The sequence below is a fragment of the Cervus elaphus genome, chromosome 1 (genome assembly GCF_910594005.1).
Source record: "Cervus elaphus chromosome 1, mCerEla1.1, whole genome shotgun sequence".
Lineage (NCBI taxonomy): Eukaryota > Metazoa > Chordata > Mammalia > Artiodactyla > Cervidae > Cervus > Cervus elaphus.
In genome coordinates this window covers 48,224,815-48,245,294 of record NC_057815.1, presented here as the reverse complement: position 1 = coordinate 48,245,294, position 20,480 = coordinate 48,224,815, and the positions used below count along the sequence as shown (strand labels likewise).

General features: G+C 55.5%; 1 protein-coding gene across 1 annotated transcript in view; it reads left to right on the top strand.

Moving 5' to 3' along the window:
- Positions 1 to 19,528, top strand: part of KCNC1 (potassium voltage-gated channel subfamily C member 1) — a 44,641-nt gene extending 25,113 nt beyond the window's left edge. Inside the window, exons 2-4 of the mRNA XM_043901791.1 lie at positions 8,028 to 8,961; positions 15,888 to 16,076; positions 18,087 to 19,528. Of these exons, the coding sequence (XP_043757726.1) occupies positions 8,028 to 8,961; positions 15,888 to 16,076; positions 18,087 to 18,151 (1,188 nt within the window). The 3' untranslated portion in view covers positions 18,152 to 19,528. The remainder of the gene's footprint in view (positions 1 to 8,027; positions 8,962 to 15,887; positions 16,077 to 18,086) is intronic.
- Positions 19,529 to 20,480: the final 952 nt, after the last annotated feature.

Genomic DNA, 20,480 nt, shown 5'->3' with positions numbered 1-20,480 from the left:
GCCATGAGCTAAATTAATAGCATGTTGGAAAGAAATACTCTTTCAAGAGTGTGTGTATTTTGTGACATAGTTTCATTTCCAAAATGTGCATCTTGGAGTGAAAACAACACAGAACCTCTGCCGCCCCAGAAGTCACCAGCCTCGCTGTTGAGGCAGCCCTTTCTGGATGTGACCTGGGTCTGGGGTCTGGAGGATGAGTTCCGTGAAGTGGGTTGTTGTCGCACTGGGAGAGTCTGGATTCCCTGAAGCCTGCACAAGGCCTTTTCTGCCCTTAGTCTCCCAGCGGCCCAGCCTGGCTCCCAGGACTGAGGGGCGCAGTGAAGGGGGAGGAGGGGATTCCCATCTGGGCACAGCCCTGCCCTGCTGGGGTCTTCTCTGGGCTGGTACGGCGGCCTCTGGCTACCTCCACCCTGTCTACCCACTTTCTCTCAGTCAGAGACCATCCCAGGGAAGAGATACCACCCCCCTGACTAGTGTGTGAGGGACCATCTCTGGCCTGGACAAGGGTCATGGTCTCAACTCAGAACACGTGTCCAGAGTGCCCAGCAGACCCTGGTTCTCCTAGGAGATGCACACGCACACACAGGCACATACATACACACAACACCCCATACATGTCCCTATACACACACACACACATCACACCATGCATGTCCTTATATGCCCATAAATGCATTTCTTCCACCTATATGAACCACACACAGTGACCACTTACACGAGGCTCTGATACATGCCTAGAGCCAAGTCACATAAACAGGTGACACACCTTCACCACGCACACACCTACTCCACATTTACACACCACCTCTCCCCCTCCCCCGCACCCCCCTCCCCCAGCACACAGACCTTCCACGCGGCATGTTCTGTGCACACACTTTTACACACTCCCGTCCACATCCTCCAGGTAGTACAATGGGAAGTGTCTCCTGCCTGCTGCTCCCTGAACTGGGTGCCAAGAAGGCAGGATCAGTGAGAAGAACCAGGACTGGAATGCAGATGCCAGACAGAGCACTCAGGATGCAACCAGGCCTCTGACTGGTCGTTCATAGTGGAGGCATTTATTAATGGACCAAAATGGAAATGGACCCCAAAGACCCTCCTGTCCCTCCTCAGAACCCTCAGCTAGGCCAGCAGGTGTGTGCATGCCCAGCCCAAGGAAGTCCAGACAAGCCTAATTCAGTTTCCAAACTCAACTCGACTGACAATTTATTTAGGCCAATTGGCCATCCCGCCTGCTCTGCATCACTGACTCCGCATGGATTAACTCAAACACTGTACACCCCCGCTGGGCAGATTTAATTAGGCAGAAAAACTGACCTGAAGCCTCTAGGGGCTTGGGACCTGGACACCAGCCAGGGCTCCCCTGATTAGTCCCACTGCCCGCAGCCTTGCCCAGTGACAGAATCCTCAGAAAGGACCAAGTCAAGTCCTACTGTACCAATGATGAAACTGAGGCTCAGAGAGGGGAGGTGATCTGCCAAGGTCACACAGCGAGGGAACAGCCAGATCAGCATGTTGGTCCACGCACCACATCACAACCATGGCCTTGCTTCTGGAATGCCAAACTGCAAGAACACAGATTCCCCACGGTGAACCCCTGAACAGTTCTGAAAGACAAGCACAATTTTCTAAAGATGACTGTGATATAAATAATTTATAATGAAAGTCACAGCACATCTTGGTCATTTTAATAGATAGTAAATTGCCTTTCTGATTTATAGTTTTAGGGGTGGGGTTATGATAAAAATAACTTGGTGATTTATAAAACATCTTCTTAAGTCAACAGATCGTTAGTAGGTTTGTCTGACTTTACAGCCAACAGTCTCACCACCCTGGTTACCATAGAAACAGGATGCCTCTCTCTGTTGCCATGGCTACCTCTTTCTAGAACACAATTGGTAGGTCTCTCACAGTTTGTGATTCTGAAAAAAAAGAAAGAAGAAAAGCCAGAACTACCAGTTTGGGTTTATGCTGCCTTATCAGGCAATATTGCCTGCACTGTCTTGAAATTTCAGAGTGGCCTCTGAGGTGCAGCCAGACTGGGTGATGGCTGGCCCTGAGCTGCCAGGCAAAGCTCCCTCTGTGCACGCCTGTTAGACTAGAAGCTCAGGGGTGTCGGCCTTCCAGCTGATCTGGGTCCTGGGTGTGGGGGCATATAGTTACTGTTGCTGGAGTGGGCTGGGGAGAAAGGACAGGGTCTGGCAAATGGCAGGAAATCAGGAATTGGTGGGTGACAGGCAGGTCTAGGGATGGGAAATCCAGGAGTCTAGGCAGGGAGGCAGGCTGAGGGCGTCAGGGAAGACTGGGGAGGCTGAGGCAGGCTGGGGCTGCCATCCTGTGGGGCGGTCAGACATAAGTCAGTCACACCCAGAGGGGGCGAGGCGGGCAGAGGAGGACCAGCTGTGCAGCTACACCCGGCGTTTGGGGTGTTTGTAGGTGTGCTGTGTGGTGACCATCCGTGTTCTCTGAGTGTGTGTGCACAGGGAGTGTGGGGGCTGTGTGGGCGTGCGCCTCATGGTGCAGCGCCCGGATGTTCATGCTTGATGGGCAGTGATGTGTCCCAGTACAGTCCGTCTGCCCCGTGTGTGTGTGGTCAGGACCCTGGGCTGTAGTTTGTGTGGCCGCTCGTCACAGGTGTGTGCTCAGGTAATGGGTCAGGTGCCTACTCTGGGTAGCAGTGTGTGTCTGGGGGTGACCGTCCTCAGGTGCCCAGCCCTTGATGGCAGCTCCTATATTCCAGCCAGCTTTGGGGCTAAAAACACAGCTCCGTGCACTAGGGAGCCAGCCTTAACTGTGTCTGGATGACTCGATCTTGGAGCTTGACACCCACAGCTTGGACTATGTGTGCCAGCCCAGGGTGCTGCGGAGACGGCTTCTGAGGCTCACTGCCTGGGCCTGCTGGGCAGAGGTTCCCTCCCTGCCAGGGGCCAGCTGATTCTGGGAACTCCCCATCCTTGCGCATCCACCCCGCCCCTCTGGCTGAGCTCCCTGAACAAGTTGTGGTCATCTCTCAGCCTGCCCTCTCTGGGTCTGCCAGGACGCAGTGGGCCAGACAGAGATGAGGCTGCTGTCGGCATTGATTCCCTGAGCAAGATGGGGCACTAGTGAGCACTGGACAACGAGGCCCAAGACCATTTCAGGCATTCTGGGGTCCAGCCTGTGGATTCAGGTATTCTGCTTCTGTCTCTCACTGGGGACAGAAATAACCTGACCTCCAAGCTATGGGTGTCAAGCTCCAAGATTGAGCCATCCAGACACAATCAAGGCCAGCTCCCCAGTGCACAGAGCTGTGTTTTCAGCCCCCAAAGCTTTGGCATCTCTGGTGGTGGACAGAGCTTAGACAATGGAGCCAGATCAACTTGGGTCCAAGCCTCAGCTTCATCACTAGCCTTAAACCTTGGTTTAGTCCCTGAACCTCTCTGTTTCCTTTTTGGCACAATAAGGTACAACCACCTGTCTCACCAGCTCTGTGGGAAGGTTAAAGGTGCACAGTAGGCCTTTTAGCTTTTCTTTTTTAATTTTTATTTATGGCTGTATTGGGTCTTTGTTACTGTGCATGAGCTTTCTCTAGTTGTGGCAAGCTGGGGCTACTCTTTATTGTGGTGCTCGGGCTTCTCATTATGGTGGCTTTTCTTGTTGCAGAGCACAGGCTCTAGGGCATGCAGGCTTCAGTAGTTGCAGCTCACGGGCTCTGGAGCACAGGCTCAATAGCTGTGGTGCACAGTCTTAGTTGCTTTACGGTAAGTGAGACCTTCCCGAACCAGGGATCAAACCCGTGTCCCTGCATTGGCAGGCAGATTCTTGATGGCTAGACCACCAGGGAAGCCCTAGGCCTTTAGCTTTGACAGCTTCTCCTCTCTCCTTCCTGGCTCAGCTTCCCTGAGGATGAGCAGGAGGGCACTAGGAACTCTCTTGGTCATGGGCTCTTGCTTTGGCTTTGATGCGCTAGGGCTGACTTGCTAGTCGCTAGGCTTAGAAGATTGTGGCAGTCTGAGCAAGCCGGGGAGCTTTCTTCCACAGCGATCCTAAGGGCCCACTTGGACCCAGACGTTGCTGGGGCCCTGCCTGTGACAAAGGACTAGGGTCCAGCAGCAGAGTCTAGGAAGCCTGACTTCCACCTCCCCAGCTCCTCTGGGGAAGAAGTCCTGGTATCTGACTCTAAGGCTGATTGCTGCTGCCCATCCCAGCACCCCCACTCCTTGGTCACTGGGGCCCAGAGAGGAAAAAAATCTGAAAGGGACGGCCACCGATCCCCGAGAACCCAGGATTTGTCTATCCTAATTTTAGAAGACCTGACCGCTTCCTGGGCCTCAGTTTTCCTGTCAGGACCTGTTGTGCAAGAAGAGCCAATGGGCGTAGAGCTCTGAGGGCCTTTGGGGGCACCTGGGAGGAAGTGAGAAGGCCCCGGGGACATCAGTGCCCTCCCTGGGCTGTTTCTGTGAGGCTCCCCAAGCACTAATGAGCACAAGTTGGAGACAGCCTCGCTGCCTCCCTGAGCGAAATTTAGAGGTTCCTTGGGCGGTGGGGTGGGGGGACTTCATTTGCTGCCTCCTAAGGGCCTCAGCTGCCAAGAAGAAGTCTCCCTGGGAGAGATGTCCCAGAAGGGCTACTTAGTGGGGCACTGATGGGTGGATGGGTTTTTCCACGTGGAGATCAGCAGGAACACCCAGGAGGAAAGGGCAGCAGGTGCAGAGACACAGAGATGGAAGCTCAGAAATGGCATAGGGTTGCATGTGGCAAGAATGTTGGGTGCATGCAGGCAGAGGCCCCTGGGAAGTCGATGCGGTCAGGGCACAGGGAGCCTCACGTGCTAGGCTGCGAAGTCAGGGCTTTTCTCTGTGGACAGCATGGCCAGATGGCCGAGCAGAGAGCCGGGATTCCAGTGGTTGCCCCCCCCACCCCCCGATAACTGGGTGGATGCTGTACTGGTGGCTGTGATTGAAGCCTACGACATGCTGGCTTTTATGACGGTGACCCCATTGAGAGAGAGCCCCATGTGCATGGGGGGGACAGAGGAGGACAGCTGTGGGATGATTTAAGAAGGGGATGCCATGTCTGATTGAGCAAAGGGGAGAGGCAGCGCCTCCTGCCTTCTACCACTGGCCAGGATCAGGAGCCCAGAGATGCAGCAGGCCCAGCCTCTTGGCATCCTTTAGATACTCACAGTGTCCGTGTTCCTCTCCTCTCTCAAAAACACCAGGGGGGGAACGTGACCTGGCCCTGGGAGACTGGGCTGTGAATTCCAAGCTCTAAGATGGGGCCCTTCAGAGGGAACCTGAGGCCAAATACCCAGCATTTGGGGATGTGTTCTTAGCTCCAAGAGCTTTGACAACTGCTAAAGGAAAAAGCGCTGGAGCTGGATGAACCCGGATTGGAGTTGATGACCTCTTCCAGTTGCTTCCACTTTGCTTTCCTGGCCTGCCCCTGTGGTGTCCCAGGTCAGCACTATTTGGACCCTTAAAGTGCTGTTTCTGGAGTCGGAAAATCTGGCTTAAGTCCCTGCACTGCCCTCACCTTGTCCAAACCCCACCTACTTCACAGGGCTGATGGGGGCTCACCTTTTCAGTCCACTGCATTTTACTTGTCTCTGTGTGTCCTTTTTCTTCAGCTGTGCAGGGGGCTCCCTGGGGGCAGGGCGGAGGTCTTACTGCACTCCGTGCTGGGCATAGCCTGGCGCTCGGTGAGGAATGGAAGGAAAAAAGTATGGTAGGTGGAAGGAAGGAAGGGAGGGAGGAAGGAAAAAGTCAGAAGAAGAGGCGAATGAATAAATGCATGTTGGATGGAAAAGAGGGAGAGAAGGGAGGAGGAACAAAGGAAGGAATAGAAGAAGGGAGAAAAGAAGGATGCATGGATACGTGGATAAAAAGGAGGGAGAGAGGGTAGAAGGAAGGCAGGATGAATGGGTGAAAGGGAGAAAGAAAGGAAGAAACAAAGAAAGGGAAGAAGGAAGGATGGATGGAAGGAAGAAGGCAAAGGGGCCACACTCGATATAGTCTAGGGTCAAGTTTTTGAAAATTGTATGACTCTCTAAAGCCAGCAGGAGCCAGCATGCCATGATGAGTGGCTTGGGCAGATCACTTCCTGTTTCTGTGCCCCAGACTTCCCATTTATAGCATGCAGTGTCTTGGACCAGAGAATCTCAAAAGGCTGCTCTTACTCTGATATTCTAAAATGCTAACTTTGTCCCTTCCCCTCTCCTCTCCCTTTCTCTCAACCTGGAATGTGTCTTTGAAGGTCCACACAGTTCTTCGTTTCTAGATCTATGCTAGGTTGGGTGTCTGGTCTCATGGCTATGGTCAACCCAGACAGGGTCACCACCAAGTGGGGAGGTACAAACTAAAGAAATTACTAGAAGCAGCACAGCTGCCTCTTGTGGCAGATAAAGGGTGGCACCTTGGCACTCCATAAAGTTTTCTGTGAAGGCAGCTCTGGAGAATGAACTTGCCACCCATTCTAGACTGTAGCCCAGAGCTGCCTCCAGGGAGATGGCCTTGCACCATTCATGGTCTGTCTCGACAGGCTGGGAGAAGGGGAATCCAGAGGGGAGGGAAGCAGCAGGAACAAGAAAAATGGGTTCCTGGAGGAGAACCGCCTGGCCAGGGTCCTCCACCCAGGGCATTGTTAAAGTTCCATGATCCCAGACTGGAGGCTGTAAGAAGAGCCCTTGTCTGGAATTCAGTCTCAGCAGGAAGGTTTGAAACTCTGACAGCTGCTTGCTTTTCTTTCCTAGGGTACCCATGTTTGCTTATGGTTAGAGAAGCCCAGTGGGTCATCAGATGGGGGTGAGGGTGACCAAACCAAACCACAAAGTCTGCTGAACTTCTCTCAGGGAGCAAGGCCAGAGCAGGCCATTCTGGACAGACTGGGTTATCCTGGCCATTTCCTTCTCACCCGGGTGGGGGATCTGAAAGGACCAGGCACCCACATATGTTTGGAAAACCCTAGTTCCCCAGCAGCTTCTTCCTTCCTCCCACCCACACCCTTCCCCTGGGGCCAGCCAGCAGCAGCAGGTGCAAAGCTGTCTCTATGGCTTATGGTGGGTTTGAGGACCCCAGTCCTATTCTCTTCCTTATGCCTGAATCTGCAACACAGTATCTCTGACAAATGACCATTTAGTTTTTATTTCCGTATCTCCAGCATGGGTAACTTACTTCCAATCGGTGATGTGAGTTCCTGGGACAATAGAGAGAAGTGAGTAAAAGAGTTGTGTAAGGCCTTGGGGAAGATACATCTTTTGCAATTGAACATAGGATAGAACATGAAGAGACTGCCTGCGTGAGGTACAGATCCATGAAAAAGAGAGTGAACAGCCTAGCATAGGGACGGAAGAAAGATGGGAGATATGGCCTTTGAGGGGCCTGGCTCCACCATAGCTTCCCCACCCTCCTTTCTTTGCCAACCTCAGCCTCAGCCACCTAGGTCACTTTTATCAGTGGTGGGGTGGGGTGTTAAATGCTTTAATAAATCACATCTAGAGTGCAGCGTCTCAACAAAGTAGAAGTTTATTTCCCACCCGTGTATTTAGTAGGTGTCTTTCTTTCCAGGGACCCAGCTACTTTCTTACGGTGGCCCTGCTGGCTTCCTCAGGCTTCAGCATTTGACTGGCAGTCAGGGAAAGAGAGAGGGCATGAAAGGTTGAGCAGAAAGGTTTTGTGAGCCAGGCCGGGCCTTCACGCACACCATTTTGTGCACTGTCGGATGGCCTGAGACCAGTCATATGACACCACCCAGCCTGGAGGGGAGGCTGGGAAATTATGGTCTAGCCAGGCATCCAGGAAGAAAGGCAAGGCATTTCTGAAAACAGAGAAATCTCCACCACAGCCTTTTAACCCTTCAGGTCTCCTAACCCCATACTCCACGCTCTGAACAGGGAACGGTGGCCTGCCAGCCTGGCCCGTGTCAGAAGGGGGCATCCTGCAGGCATCTTGCCCATCCTGGCCCCAGACCGGACCTGGCCCAGAGGTACCCAGTCTCTCTGCATTGGGGGAAGGGCCTCCCCTCTGACACTGTGTGTTTCTCCTCCACAGTATGTGGCCTTTGCCTCCCTGTTCTTCATCTTGGTCTCCATCACCACCTTCTGCCTGGAGACCCACGAGCGCTTCAACCCCATCGTGAACAAGACGGAGATCGAGAACGTGCGGAACGGCACGCAAGTGCGCTACTACCGGGAGGCGGAGACGGAGGCCTTCCTCACCTACATCGAGGGCGTGTGCGTGGTCTGGTTCACCTTCGAGTTCCTCATGCGTGTGGTCTTCTGCCCCAACAAGGTGGAGTTCATCAAGAACTCGCTCAACATCATCGACTTTGTAGCCATCCTCCCTTTCTACCTGGAGGTGGGCCTGAGCGGCCTGTCCTCTAAGGCCGCCAAGGATGTGCTGGGCTTCCTGCGCGTCGTCCGCTTCGTGCGTATCCTGCGCATCTTCAAGCTGACCCGCCACTTCGTGGGCCTGCGGGTCTTGGGCCACACTCTGCGAGCCAGCACCAATGAGTTCTTACTGCTCATCATCTTCCTGGCTCTGGGCGTCCTGATCTTCGCCACCATGATCTACTATGCCGAGAGGATAGGGGCGCAGCCCAATGACCCCAGCGCCAGTGAGCACACCCACTTTAAGAACATCCCCATCGGCTTCTGGTGGGCTGTGGTCACCATGACGACGCTGGGCTACGGAGACATGTACCCGCAGACGTGGTCTGGCATGTTGGTGGGAGCGCTGTGTGCGCTGGCGGGCGTGCTGACCATTGCCATGCCCGTGCCCGTCATCGTGAACAATTTCGGGATGTATTACTCCTTAGCCATGGCTAAGCAGAAACTACCAAAGAAAAAAAAGAAGCATATTCCGCGGCCACCGCAGCTGGGATCTCCCAATTATTGTAAATCTGTCGTAAACTCTCCACATCACAGTACTCAGAGTGACACATGCCCGCTGGCCCAGGAAGAAATTTTAGAAATTAACAGAGCAGGTAGGAAACCTCTTAGAGGCATGTCGATCTGACCTTTCACCTCTGCCCCCTGTAGCGATGATTCCAGATTCAGTCAGACTGCTTCCTTAGTTCCGTGGGTGACTCTGGACCCCACGCTCAGTCTCGAGGTGTGGCGTCTGGGGGCCCAGGGAGATGCTGGGCAGCCAAATTCACGAGGCGAGAGCCTGCTAGAACCTCACTGGTGGCTCCCGGTAAGGAGGTTGACACACGGGTCTCGGGTTCTGAAGAGATGCCACGGCCCGCGAGGTTGCTGAGGACTCTCTTAGCAGGAGCCCAGGGGCTCCGCTGCTCGATGGGCAGGAGTTGGGCATGAGTCGCTGACTCAGGCCACTGACCCAGAGTCACGGCGGGGCAGGGTGGGTGTGATTGGGAAATGCCAGACAGCTGCCCATTTGGTCTTTACACGGCTCCCTTCGGGCAGTGCATATGGCACGGATGGTGCCTGGGCTCTGGCAGGAGGTCCCTGCAGAGACAGCGGCAAGGATTCTCACCCCTCCGCAGAGCCTGTCTCCATAGCTGAGTAGCATTCCTGCTCCGATGCCGGCTGCCTAAATCCAGGCGCGTCCTCGGAGACGCCTCTTGCCCTCCGTAACAAGCTTACTCACCCCACAGCATGCGGAACCAGCTCATCTTCTACCACCACTCTAGAGTTTAGCGTTTATCTTTAGGAACCTGTTGGAGTGACTCTAGCTTTCACGTTGTCTGTTTGGGTTGATGGTCCAGTGGGAGTTTCCGGTGGCCTTCTTTCTGATGGAAGCGGCTGGTGAGCGAAGGACTAGAGGGGGCCACCACCCGGGCAGCTTAGATGAAAGCGCTTCAGACCAGCAACAACCTCCCACTGAGAGTGTTCCCTGTTTCCGGCAGTAGGGACTGCAGCAGCAATACACGACATCCCAACCAGTGTACACCCACTTTCCCGTGAATTCAGTGGGGGTCAGGGAGGGGGGAGGGGGGCCATGAAACAATACTAGTCACTGTGGGATATATTCTCATATTCCATGGCTAGTGGTTCGTTATGGGACTATCTCAGTTTTATGAGAACCTGCACATAGCACATAAAGTTGATCATGGGGCTCTGGTCCGAAGATATAAAGCCCATAGTCTACCTCTACCCATGGAATACCATCGACTTATTCTGTGGACACAGGGATTTGAAGGGAATGAACGATCCAGAAAAGCATGACAGCACTGAACTCAGAAGGAGTGCTGGGGTGAGGGAGGCTGAGTGAGTGACAGGTAGTGTTTAGTCTGCAGAAGACACCCCTGTGCCCAGGGCAGGAGGTACGGGCTGCAGGCTCCCTCAGCCCTGGAGGAGCAAGTTGTCCCCTGGTTTGAATGGCCTCCCCAGTGGCTGACTGATTCTCCCCTGATGCCCCACTCTCTGGCCCACCACCCCATCCTGCTCCTCATCCGGCTTCATCCCATAGCTGTACTGCCCAGAGTAGTACCCCCAAAGTCCACCTGTCTGTCTGAGGTCTTTCCAGCCCCTTCACCTGGTCCCATACCCCTCCCCACTCCCTGGGATCCCTGTAGACACCTGAGAGGAATGTGGCTAGTGTTCTAGGCTGGGCCAGGGGCAGGGCAGGGGTCTCAGAGGCCGGAATGGGAGGGCCTGGGCTGGGGCTGGACTACTCGGCCAATGCCTGGCTTCTGCTTGGCCAGCCAGGCATGGGCCATGGAAAGGCCCTGCCCCGCCTCTCTGCTTTGGATCATTTCGACCTCAGGAGCACCATCACGGCGAGGAAAATTCCTGGGGCTCTGGGAAAGGGTCTGGTTGGGCCTCGCCCCTAGCTTCACTCCAGTCCTCAGCAGGAAGAGTTGAGCCTGAGTGGCATCACCATAGCACTCCTTGGCCCCCGTCCCATCCTCCCCAGTGATTCACTCTAGCCAGGCACAAATCTTTCAGTCCCAGACAATGCCAGTATTCTCCATGTGCTGAGGGCACACGTGCATGCATACATGCACACACACGTGTACACATGCATGCATGTGCACACACACACAGAGTGCAGATGTGTGTTTTGATATGTACACCAGCTAGCCCCGGGACACAGGCCCTCTTCCCTGAAAGCCTGTGCACTCCTCCTAGAGCCCCTGCACCCCACCACCATGACAGCCCTGTCCCTGGGACCCTCTTTGCCCTGGCCTCAGGTCTCAGGGATCCAGATTGCCCTGGCTTAAGCCAGGTACTTGGAGCCCTTCTCTCTGGGGCCCTGATGCCTCACTCCCTCCCGTCCCGCACATTCTGCCTCCTCCCCTTTCCCAAGTTCTCACTGCTCCTGGCGGTGCTGTCTTGACGTCCCAGACCTGCTCTGAGTCTGGTCCCTCACCAGAACCCTCCTTCCTCTGAAAACTGGTGTGTGAGAACCAAATTATCACCCAGAGAGTGTGTGATCCTTAGGGAGTGTCTCCCCATCTCTACATCCCTGAGTCCCTTCCCGTTGGCCTCCTTTTCTGCTTGTAGCTATACTCCTTGGTGGGCATGGGGTTGGGGTGTGTTAGTGAGTGCAGGGGAGGCCAGAGGTGAGGAAGGCAAATAGAGGGGGAAGCTGGACCCTGCAGGAACTGAGAGCTGAGATGCAGTCCCCAAGACCTTGACAACCTCACTCCACCCCAAGGGCAGTCAGTTGGCCCAGTGAGACCTGGGGTTCTCCAATTTCACCTTTAGAACCTGGGTTGGGGCGAAGTGCAACATGCTGGACTCTGAGGGCACCCCCTGCCCAGGGCCAGACTCCTGGGACTCAGGCAAGCCATCCCAGACATGTCAGCAGCACCCTCCCTTCCCCTCCCCGTCTTGGTTTCTCTTGCAGCCTCAGGTCGAGTGTCTGGTCTCCTCGGTACCATGGCTGACGTGGCCACAGTGTTTGGGGGATTCGTCCCGGCAGGGGCTGTGGGGTCTCATGGGGGGGTGCCAGGATGGCGCCCTCATGGTCAGGGACTCGGGTTTTTAGTCCAGGAGAAGCTGCTTCTCTCGCAGAAAGGGGGTCCCTCCTCAACCTGCAGTCGGGGGCCCAGACCACCTGCTCTGGGCAGTTCAGAGTGCTCCCTCTGTCCTGGCATGTGCATTCACGTGTGTCTCGTCCATCTCTGCTCCTGTGATGTGGGTTGGTCCTGTGTGGTGCTGCGTCTGGGGCTGTGGGGTCCCACCATAGGTGAGCAGGGGGCTGGCACAGGGGGCGGGTGGTGGCCAGACCTCCCCCTTCCTATCCATGAGCACCTAGGGCAGCAGTGAGGTCCTGAAAAGCACCCCCATCTGGGTCTGCCCCGAGCTGGGACAGAGCTGCCCCTGCGGCCTCCGGGGTCTGCCCTGAGCATCTGAGTCCAAAGCGCCCCCCGCCCCGGCCCTCCACCCTTCCCCTGCTGGCTGCAGTGGGTGCGGGAAGTGGTGTACCCCCCGGGGCAGGGGAGGTGGCGAGATTGAGACAGGGTGACCAGGTAGGGTGTGGGCAGGGCCCCTCCGCAGGGGCTAACCGAGTTTCTGCTCAGATGCAGGGCCAGGGTGGGCAGCGGGGGGCCCTGAGTGGGGTCAGTGAGGCCCCCAGCTGGCTAAGGGGGAAGGAGCGGAGAAATAAGGGGCTCTGAGGGCCAGGACTGGGTGTTCTTTTCTGTGTTGTTCACATGCTCTCTCTTTCTCTCTCTCCACTAATCATGTTTCTCTCTCTCTCTCCTCGTTCTGTTGCATGACTTGTGCCGGTTCTCGTGATTGTACTCAGCTCGTGTCTCTCACAGACCGTCCCCGGGTAACCTGGGGCTTTTTCCCTGAGCCCCCAGCTGGGCAGCCCCCCTCTGGGGAGCTAAACCCAAGGAAACTCCCAGCCACCCCACCTGCCCCACCCTAGCCCTGCGTGCGCCCCCGGCGCCCGCTGCTGGTGTGAACTGTAAGTACCTTGGTGGTGCCCGGAGACCAGGGCACACAAGCCAGCCTGACATCGGGTTCTCCTTGCTCCAAAGTTTAAAAAAAAATGACCCTCTCGCGGACGCTCATCTCTCTCAGCCCATTTCAAAGCCTGGAAACCATCTTTGTGAGACGCTGCCCATGCTGCCATTTCATCATCGCAGGCCCTCGGGTCTAGTGGGGGCCGAGGGGCCCTGGACCAGGGAGGGCAGGGCTCCCCGCCTTCTGGGGAGCAGGTGGGAGCTGAGGGACCTGGTGACCATCTCATCTAAAGGACGAGGTCAGGGTATGAGGGGGCAGTCTTGGGTGAGCTGGCGCCTCTGGCTTTTTTCATGAGTTCCTCAGGTTTGGTGAGCTGGCTGCTCCTTGGCCAGTCTCTTCCAGCCCTCCTCTGGAGTTGGGGAGGGAGCGTATGGTTCCCAGTTTCTGAGAGCACCCCGCATCACAGAGAAGCCCACAGCCCAGGGAGGCTGGCTCCTTCAGAGAGCAGGACCCAAACACTCCCACCCAGGCTTGGCCTCTTCTCAGAGGTCATGTTTGGGAGAAGAAGCAGGCTCCAAGGAGGGAAGGGGGTCTGGCTCACACCCACCCAGGCAGCCCACTCAACTGCCCCCTGGCCCGACCCCTGCAGGGAAACCAGCCTCAACTTCAGATCCTCTAAAGGCTGTGGGAGCTGGCTGCCCCAGGGGCACGGCACTGGGGGGCAGAGTCACACGGAGGGTCTCAGGCTCGGCTCCCCAACCCTGGGTGAGCCCTGCAGGTGGTAGATACCTCCGCTGACAGGCCATGGCCAGTAGAGAGATCGCAAGTTCTGGCTCTCCCCGCAGACGGAGGTGCTGCCTGGTAGGACTCACTGTTTTCCCCTAGAAGAAAATGTGTACAGGGTACTATGGGCTCCAACTTCCATCCCCCTATCCACTACCTCCTCCCTTAAACTTCCTTCCCCTCTCTCCAGAGACCCTTGGGAGGGCCGGCCAGACTGGGAGGCAGGGCCGGGCTGGTCTGTGTGCACACCTGTGTGCTCTCAGACGCCCCCCAGTGTGAGGCAGCCCCCAGTTCCCCAGAGAGGCCCCAACCCCAGTCACGTGGTTATCAGAGTTACCTTGGTAACTGGCCTTTCTGGTTCAGAGTGAATTGGGGAGTGAAGCCCCTGGGATTTGTCAAGAAACACACTGTACATGAAATGCTTTGCCATCTTGTACAACAGACTTTTTTTTTTTAAGTTCCAAAATTATGATGGGATTTTTTTTTTTTTTTGGATTTGCTTTACGAATAAACCTGATTGGTCCATTTCTCTTTTGACTGACTGCCTCTTTGTAGTGACATGATGTGTACACGGGTGGTGGTCCCGCCCGCGGGCACGCCGAGCGTGTGCACACGGAGAAGGATCACTCCTGCGTGTAGTTACATGATGTGGACAGGGTCATGGAAGAGGGTCAAATCGGGTGGAGACTCTCTCCAGCTTTTTGCCCCTCTTTAGCCTTTCAGAGGGCCTCCCCCTGTGGTCACGCCCACGTTGGGTCTGTCTTCCCTTGAGGCTCTCATCCTGGAGGAAGTCTTTGAGGAAACCTCAGGCTTCCCTCGTAACTCAGTTGGTGAAGAATCTGCCTGCAGTGCAGGAGACACGGGTTCGATTCCTGGGTTGGGAAGATCCCCTAGAGAAGGAAATGGCAGCCCGCTCCAGTGTTCTTGCCTGGACAATCCCATGGACAGAGGAGCCTGGTGGGCTACACAGTCCATGGGGTCTCAAGAGTCGGACACGACTTAGTGACTAAACCACCACTACCACCACCAGGGCCCACCCTGGGGACTGAGTCGGCACCACCCTAACCAGGAAGAGTCTGCTTAGAGGGCAGAAAGCAGGGGAGGGGTCCCCAAGAGTGATGGGTGGGGGCAGAGGCCGACGGAGCCCCCTCTGCCAGCTCCAGAGGCATCCACGATGCTGCTCTTGGATTTGGGGGAGTGCCCTGCTCTGGCCAGAGCTGTGCCCTCACCAAATGTGCCCCCAAACTTCTTCCCAGCTTCCTCCTCAGGCTACTGCAGAGGCCAAGACTCGTCTTTCCCACCTGAGTCCATCAGCCGCTGTTGTCTTTACACATCCATTTGCTCTGCTTTGCGGGGGACATGCCAAGAGGAGACCGGAGGAATGGGAGCCCCTCCCAAACCCTGGCCGCTGTCACTGCCTCATGCCTGCATTCTTGTTGCGCCTGTGCAAGCTGACGAGGCCTGCTTGAGGCAAAGCGGGGTGGAAGACCCTGGCTTGGTCTGGGTGGCGACCGGAGTGGACTGAGTGACCAGCTTAAGTCTGTGCAGAGAGGGAGCAGATTGAGTGGTCAACTGCATGGGGGACCAGGAGACCGCGTGACCAGGCCTAGTCTGTATGGGGGATGGAGCACAGAGAGTAACTGGATTAGGTCCATATGGGAGCGGGATAGAGTGATCAGATAGGGTGTGGTGGGGGAACAGCATGAAGCAGATGACCAGAGGCCCCACACGGGGCCTGGGGTAGAGTTGACCCTTGGGGTTTTGGTGGAGCCCAGGGATGCCTGAGCAGACAGCTGGATGGGGGACGGGGGGGGCAGCCGGACTCTGGTCAGCAGCAGAGGAATCAGAAAAGGCTGCTGCTCTGGACAGGAGTGTTTCTGCGTGTCTGTCTGTCTTCTCCCCGAGTGCTGTGTCTGGCCCTCTACCCATGACCGCATCCACACCATCCTGTCTCATTGGCCCCGCCTTGGACGCTGGGCCCGGCCCCCCAGCACCGCGCTTGCTGGGCCCATCACCTACTCATCTTTTTGCAAACTTTGAGCAAACCCAGGAACCCTCCTCCCCAGCACTGTGGGCAGCCCAAAGGCTGCCCGAACGAGCTGGGGACCCCCAGCCTCGTGCCTCTCCTGCTCACTTTTCTGTCCTCAGTCTCGGGCTGCCCTTTGCTGATGTCCCACTCTGGCCTGTCCCCCCCCGCACTAAACAGTTTTCAGTGTCTCAATAGCTTCTGCTTATATGTTTGAAGATTCCAAACTGAATGGGGAGGTGGCGAAGGCCGCGCTGGCGAACGAAGACTGCCCCCACATAGACCAGGCCCTCACTCCCGATGAGGGCCTGCCTTTTACGCGCTCGGGCACCCGCGAGAGATACGGACCCTGCTTCCTCTTATCAACTGGGGAGTACGCGTGCCCACCTGGTGGAGGAGTGAGAAAGGGTATGTAGAGGAGGCCGGGGTGCTCTGCGTCAGCGGGCCTGCCTCGCGCTCCTGCACATGGGTGGGCGGGGCGGCGGGCGAGGGGCGCCGAGGGGCAGGCAGGCACGCTGAGGGGGCAGGGAGCAGGAGGAGCCCCAGGGTCGGCCCCCGGAGGTCTGAGTCCCACCCTCCCCGAGTGGGACGGCAGGCTGACAGAGAGAACCTGAGGTCCAGGCAGCTGTGGGTTGGAATGGAGCTCGGGGTTAGGAGGGGACTTGGGGACAGGCTGGCCGACTACCTTCCCCCAAGACAGAGTGTTACCCAGAGATGTGGGAAGATCCTCTACTTCCCCCAGGCTACTCTGGCAGATGGCAGCTCAGACGCCAACGGCAAAGTGATCTCTCCTGTCCCTTGGCTGGGGAGAGCAACAGGGTAGGCATGGGCTGGCCAGGACCCTGTGGGCCTAGCCACCCAAGATCCATGTTCTGGAAGAGGCATCCTTTAAAGAGAATCCATAGACCAGTTGGGGGAGGCGGGGTGTCATGACAAGAGAGATAGCTTAAAGGCTTGGCAGTGAGGTCAGCGTCCTTGCAGAGGTAAGGTATGTGCCAGTCAGAACACTGCGAGTGGCAGATAGGAAACTAGCCAAGAGGAGGTGGTTATGTAGGACTCTGTGCAACCCCTTCCCAACCTCAGCACCCAATAGCCTCGGCCCCAGGTGTGGTCAGCGACCCCTTGTGGTTGGTGAAGGCAGAGCCCCGTGGTGGTCAGGGTTGGATCAGACCCTTGTCTTATAAACCGACCTCCTGGGGACAAGACTTCCACTAGAGCTTGAGCATGGACTGGGGAGAGGTTTGGGGCGGGGACCCAGCGCACCCTAGATCCAGGCTCCAGACACCGGGAAGGGCCTGGAAGGCGGAGGAAGCCATCCTCGGCACAGCGGGCTGGCTGGGCGGCTCATGCATGTTGGGGAGCGGCTCACAGGCTCACACGGGATGGTTGCATGCTGACTGGGGTGAGCAGGTTGGGCTAGATAGTTGGTTTTTTAGAGCAACAGTTGGTGTAGCTGGTGGCCATTCACAACTGCTCCAGTATTTGAAATGGTTCAATAATATGCGAGGAGGAAACAGAGAATTCAAAATAAAGGGCAAACCCAAAAGAGGAGAGGCAGCCCACACGGAGACAGGGGAAGTCTTTCTGATGCTTGGCGTGCTCTCCTGATCCAGGCTGGCCTCTGCTTCCTTGCCCTGCCTGGAGGTCCCGTGGACCCCAGCGCGGCATACCACGCCCAGCATGGTGCTGCATGGAAGGGGGGCTGCTGGCCTGGGGGCTGCCTTCCCTGTCCTCGGCAGCTTCCATGGATAGGCCTGAAGCTCCCCTTCACAACCGGCTTTCTCCCAAATGGAGGCGCTAGAAAACCAGGATCAGGGGCAAGGCCAAGGGATGGGAGAGGAAGGCACGTAGACCACTCCCCATGGCTCTGCTCTGCTGGTAAGGTCTTACGGGGCTGCCTGTCTCCCTCATCTTGAATGTTGGATCAATCTGTGTGGCCTAAAAGAGCAGACAGGAGAGTTTCTTGACTGGGCTTCCAGAAGCCCAGGGTGTGTTGGACAGAAGCAGCCGGTAGGGAGCAAGGAATCCGATGGCAACCACTGTCCACAGGTGGTACCCACTCTGCAGTCCCCCAGAGGCACCAAGGGTGGGGTGACCCCACCCGCATCCACCTGGTCCTGTTTTCATGGAGTCATGACAGCCGCTGAGGACTTGCTTTTCTCAGGATAATGCCAGGCCATGAGCTGTGTGCAGGGTAGAGAACAGTTAGGGGCTCAACCCATTCCCCCAGGAGGGAGAGAAAGAGGCGTGCTGGGCTGGCTCACTGCATGGGAAAACCAAGCCAGCTGGAGAAGATCCTGCCTGCCTCTGCATGCGGCTGTTCGGTCTTTCCTCCTCCTTCCTTAAAAACTAAGTACCAAGCGGGATGGGAAAGCCAAGAAGAGAAGCTCAAGTGTTAATTGTATTCTTTACATACAGATCTTTGCAAAGAAAGCCCTGTCATTGCTAAGTATATGCCGACAGAGGCTGTGAGAGTGACTTGACCAGGCGACTTGGCCCAGGACACTGGTGGCTATTAAGCATCTGGGTGGACCTGCAGCCCCTCCTCGCCCTCGGACAGAGTAAATTCACGCCATGCAGGTTTGCCGGACGAGTCCGAGTGGCCCAGGCCTTGTACTAGGACGGACGTAGCTTTTCTACGGCCAAATGGTAACTGACCGTAGAGGATTTCTTTTCCTTCTTTTCCTTTTTTTTTTTTTTTTAAAAAAAAAAACAAACTTTTAATTTATTCGGGGAGGGGGTGGGATGGAGGGGTTCCTTAGCATGACTTGCATGAAGTTCAACAGAAAACCCAGCAATCCAAACCCACGAACCCCCCCTGCAACTGTATGATTACCCTAAACCATGACAACAATGAAGAAAAACAAGCAAGAGTCCTCTATTTTCTTTCAAAGCTCTTTCCTTTTACACATGTTGTTGGAGCCAAACTGTAAAGGCGTTCGGTAGAAACCTGTACGTTTTTTGCAGGGGAGGGGAATGAGCGGGGTGGGGGAAGGGGTGGGAATGAGTAATGGATTGCTTCCCTTTTGTACACGGAGATCGAGAGTAAAGGTTCCCAGAAGGGCAGTCGGTCAGTCATTGGTCATATTGACCTCACCTTCATAGTTCATCTCTCACGTGGAAACTGAAAACTTTGCTCCAAATAGAATTATGGAAACGCACTGCCGCCTTCTTCCCTCTGTTTGGCATGCTTGCGACCCAGCGGACGTCTCCCCAAGACCCCTGACAGCGGCTAGTCTAGGTCGATTCAATCATCTTAGCAGTGTGTAGATTCAGTGTGACCAACTTTCAAAACAAAGTGTTCATAGTAGATAATCAACACCGTATGGATTTTTCAAGTGTTCTTTCAGAGCACCAAAAAAGATCAGGACTGTGGGAGGGCCAGTCCTCCTCCACCTTTATCAAGGCACAACCCGGCATTGTATGCAATTTAGTACTTCAGAGTTTAAAAAAAAAAAAACAAAAAAACTGCATGCCCAATGTTATGCAAAGCGATTCTAGCATGAAATAAATTTTGTATCATGGTTTCTGTATAGTCTAAAGCAGATTTGTTTTCCTGAAGCAATCGGAGGGTTGCAGAGACGCACTTCTGCATCTCGAATAAATATAGTATTTTCCCAACAGAAACAGAGGACAGTAGCTTGGCTTTGGTCTGATTCTAAAATTAGTGGTGGGGTGGGGGGTGGGGAAGGATGATATTTTTGAAAAACACATGCTTGAATTGAAAATAAAATGCAACATCTCAAGCTCTCATTGCAGCTCGCAACATTCCTGGAAAGAGAGAAATGCTGCTTTAGTTCAGCACCCTCCCCTCCCTGGGCCCTGGCCCTTGATAATAAAAAGCTGACTTTGGACATAAAGCATGAATTTGGGTTTTTATTCTCTCTAGCAGTGTCGCAATTCGGTTCTGGGTCCCTGGTCGGGCCTTCTGCGGCTGGGCTGAGGTGGGGTGAGCCTGAGCCCTGGCTCCTCTGGTCTCAGGGACCCATCCAAGGTGCAGGCTGTACTCTCACTGGGGGAAAGCCAGGACCGCTCCGCCCACCCCATCCTGCCCCTCCCCAGATCCTGTTGGTTGCGGGGAGGCGGCAGCTCTCAGGAGGAATTAGTATAAAAGGCCCTGACCTAAGACGAGCCCATCCTCCAGGGGTTCACCAACATGGAAACGTCTCTGTGGATCCTGCTGTATTCATGACCCTTGAATCTGGTTATGTGGAGTCCCTAGCCCCTGCCCCCGCCACTGCCCTTCATGCAGACCATGGTCACCTCCCTCCTAGGGTCATTCTTGAATCTGCTGGAGACAGAGGCAGGGGTCTGATGGGTCTGGGTGCCCCACCCAGCTGTACCCTTGTTGGGCACTGTCTGGCAGCTACCTCATCACATACCCTTCACTCAGCCTGGCAGCGTCTTGGAAGGGGTGCAGACCTCTCCTAGGGTCTTGATTTGCTTGAGTTGTTCACTTGGTCTTGATTTGCTTGGGTATTTCACTTGGTTTTGGTCGGGGGTGGGTTGGGGATTGGGGTTCCAATTCTTTTCCTATCCATTAGAGAATTCCAGGTGGAAACGTCCCTAATGGTCATGGCAGGCCACCTCTGAACACTTTACAGATGAGGAATGGAGACCCAGAAGGGGTTGCTCTGACCAGGGCCACACACAAGTGGAGGTCAGTTCCCCCCGGATTTCCATTCCCTCGATCCCTCCCAGTATGGCCAAATCAACGATCATACGGGTGGGTAGGAGTCTGAAGGTAGGTGTCGAATTCTCACCCAGCAGTTTCTCATCCCCTCTGAGCACTTACCTCAGCTTCCCAGCTCC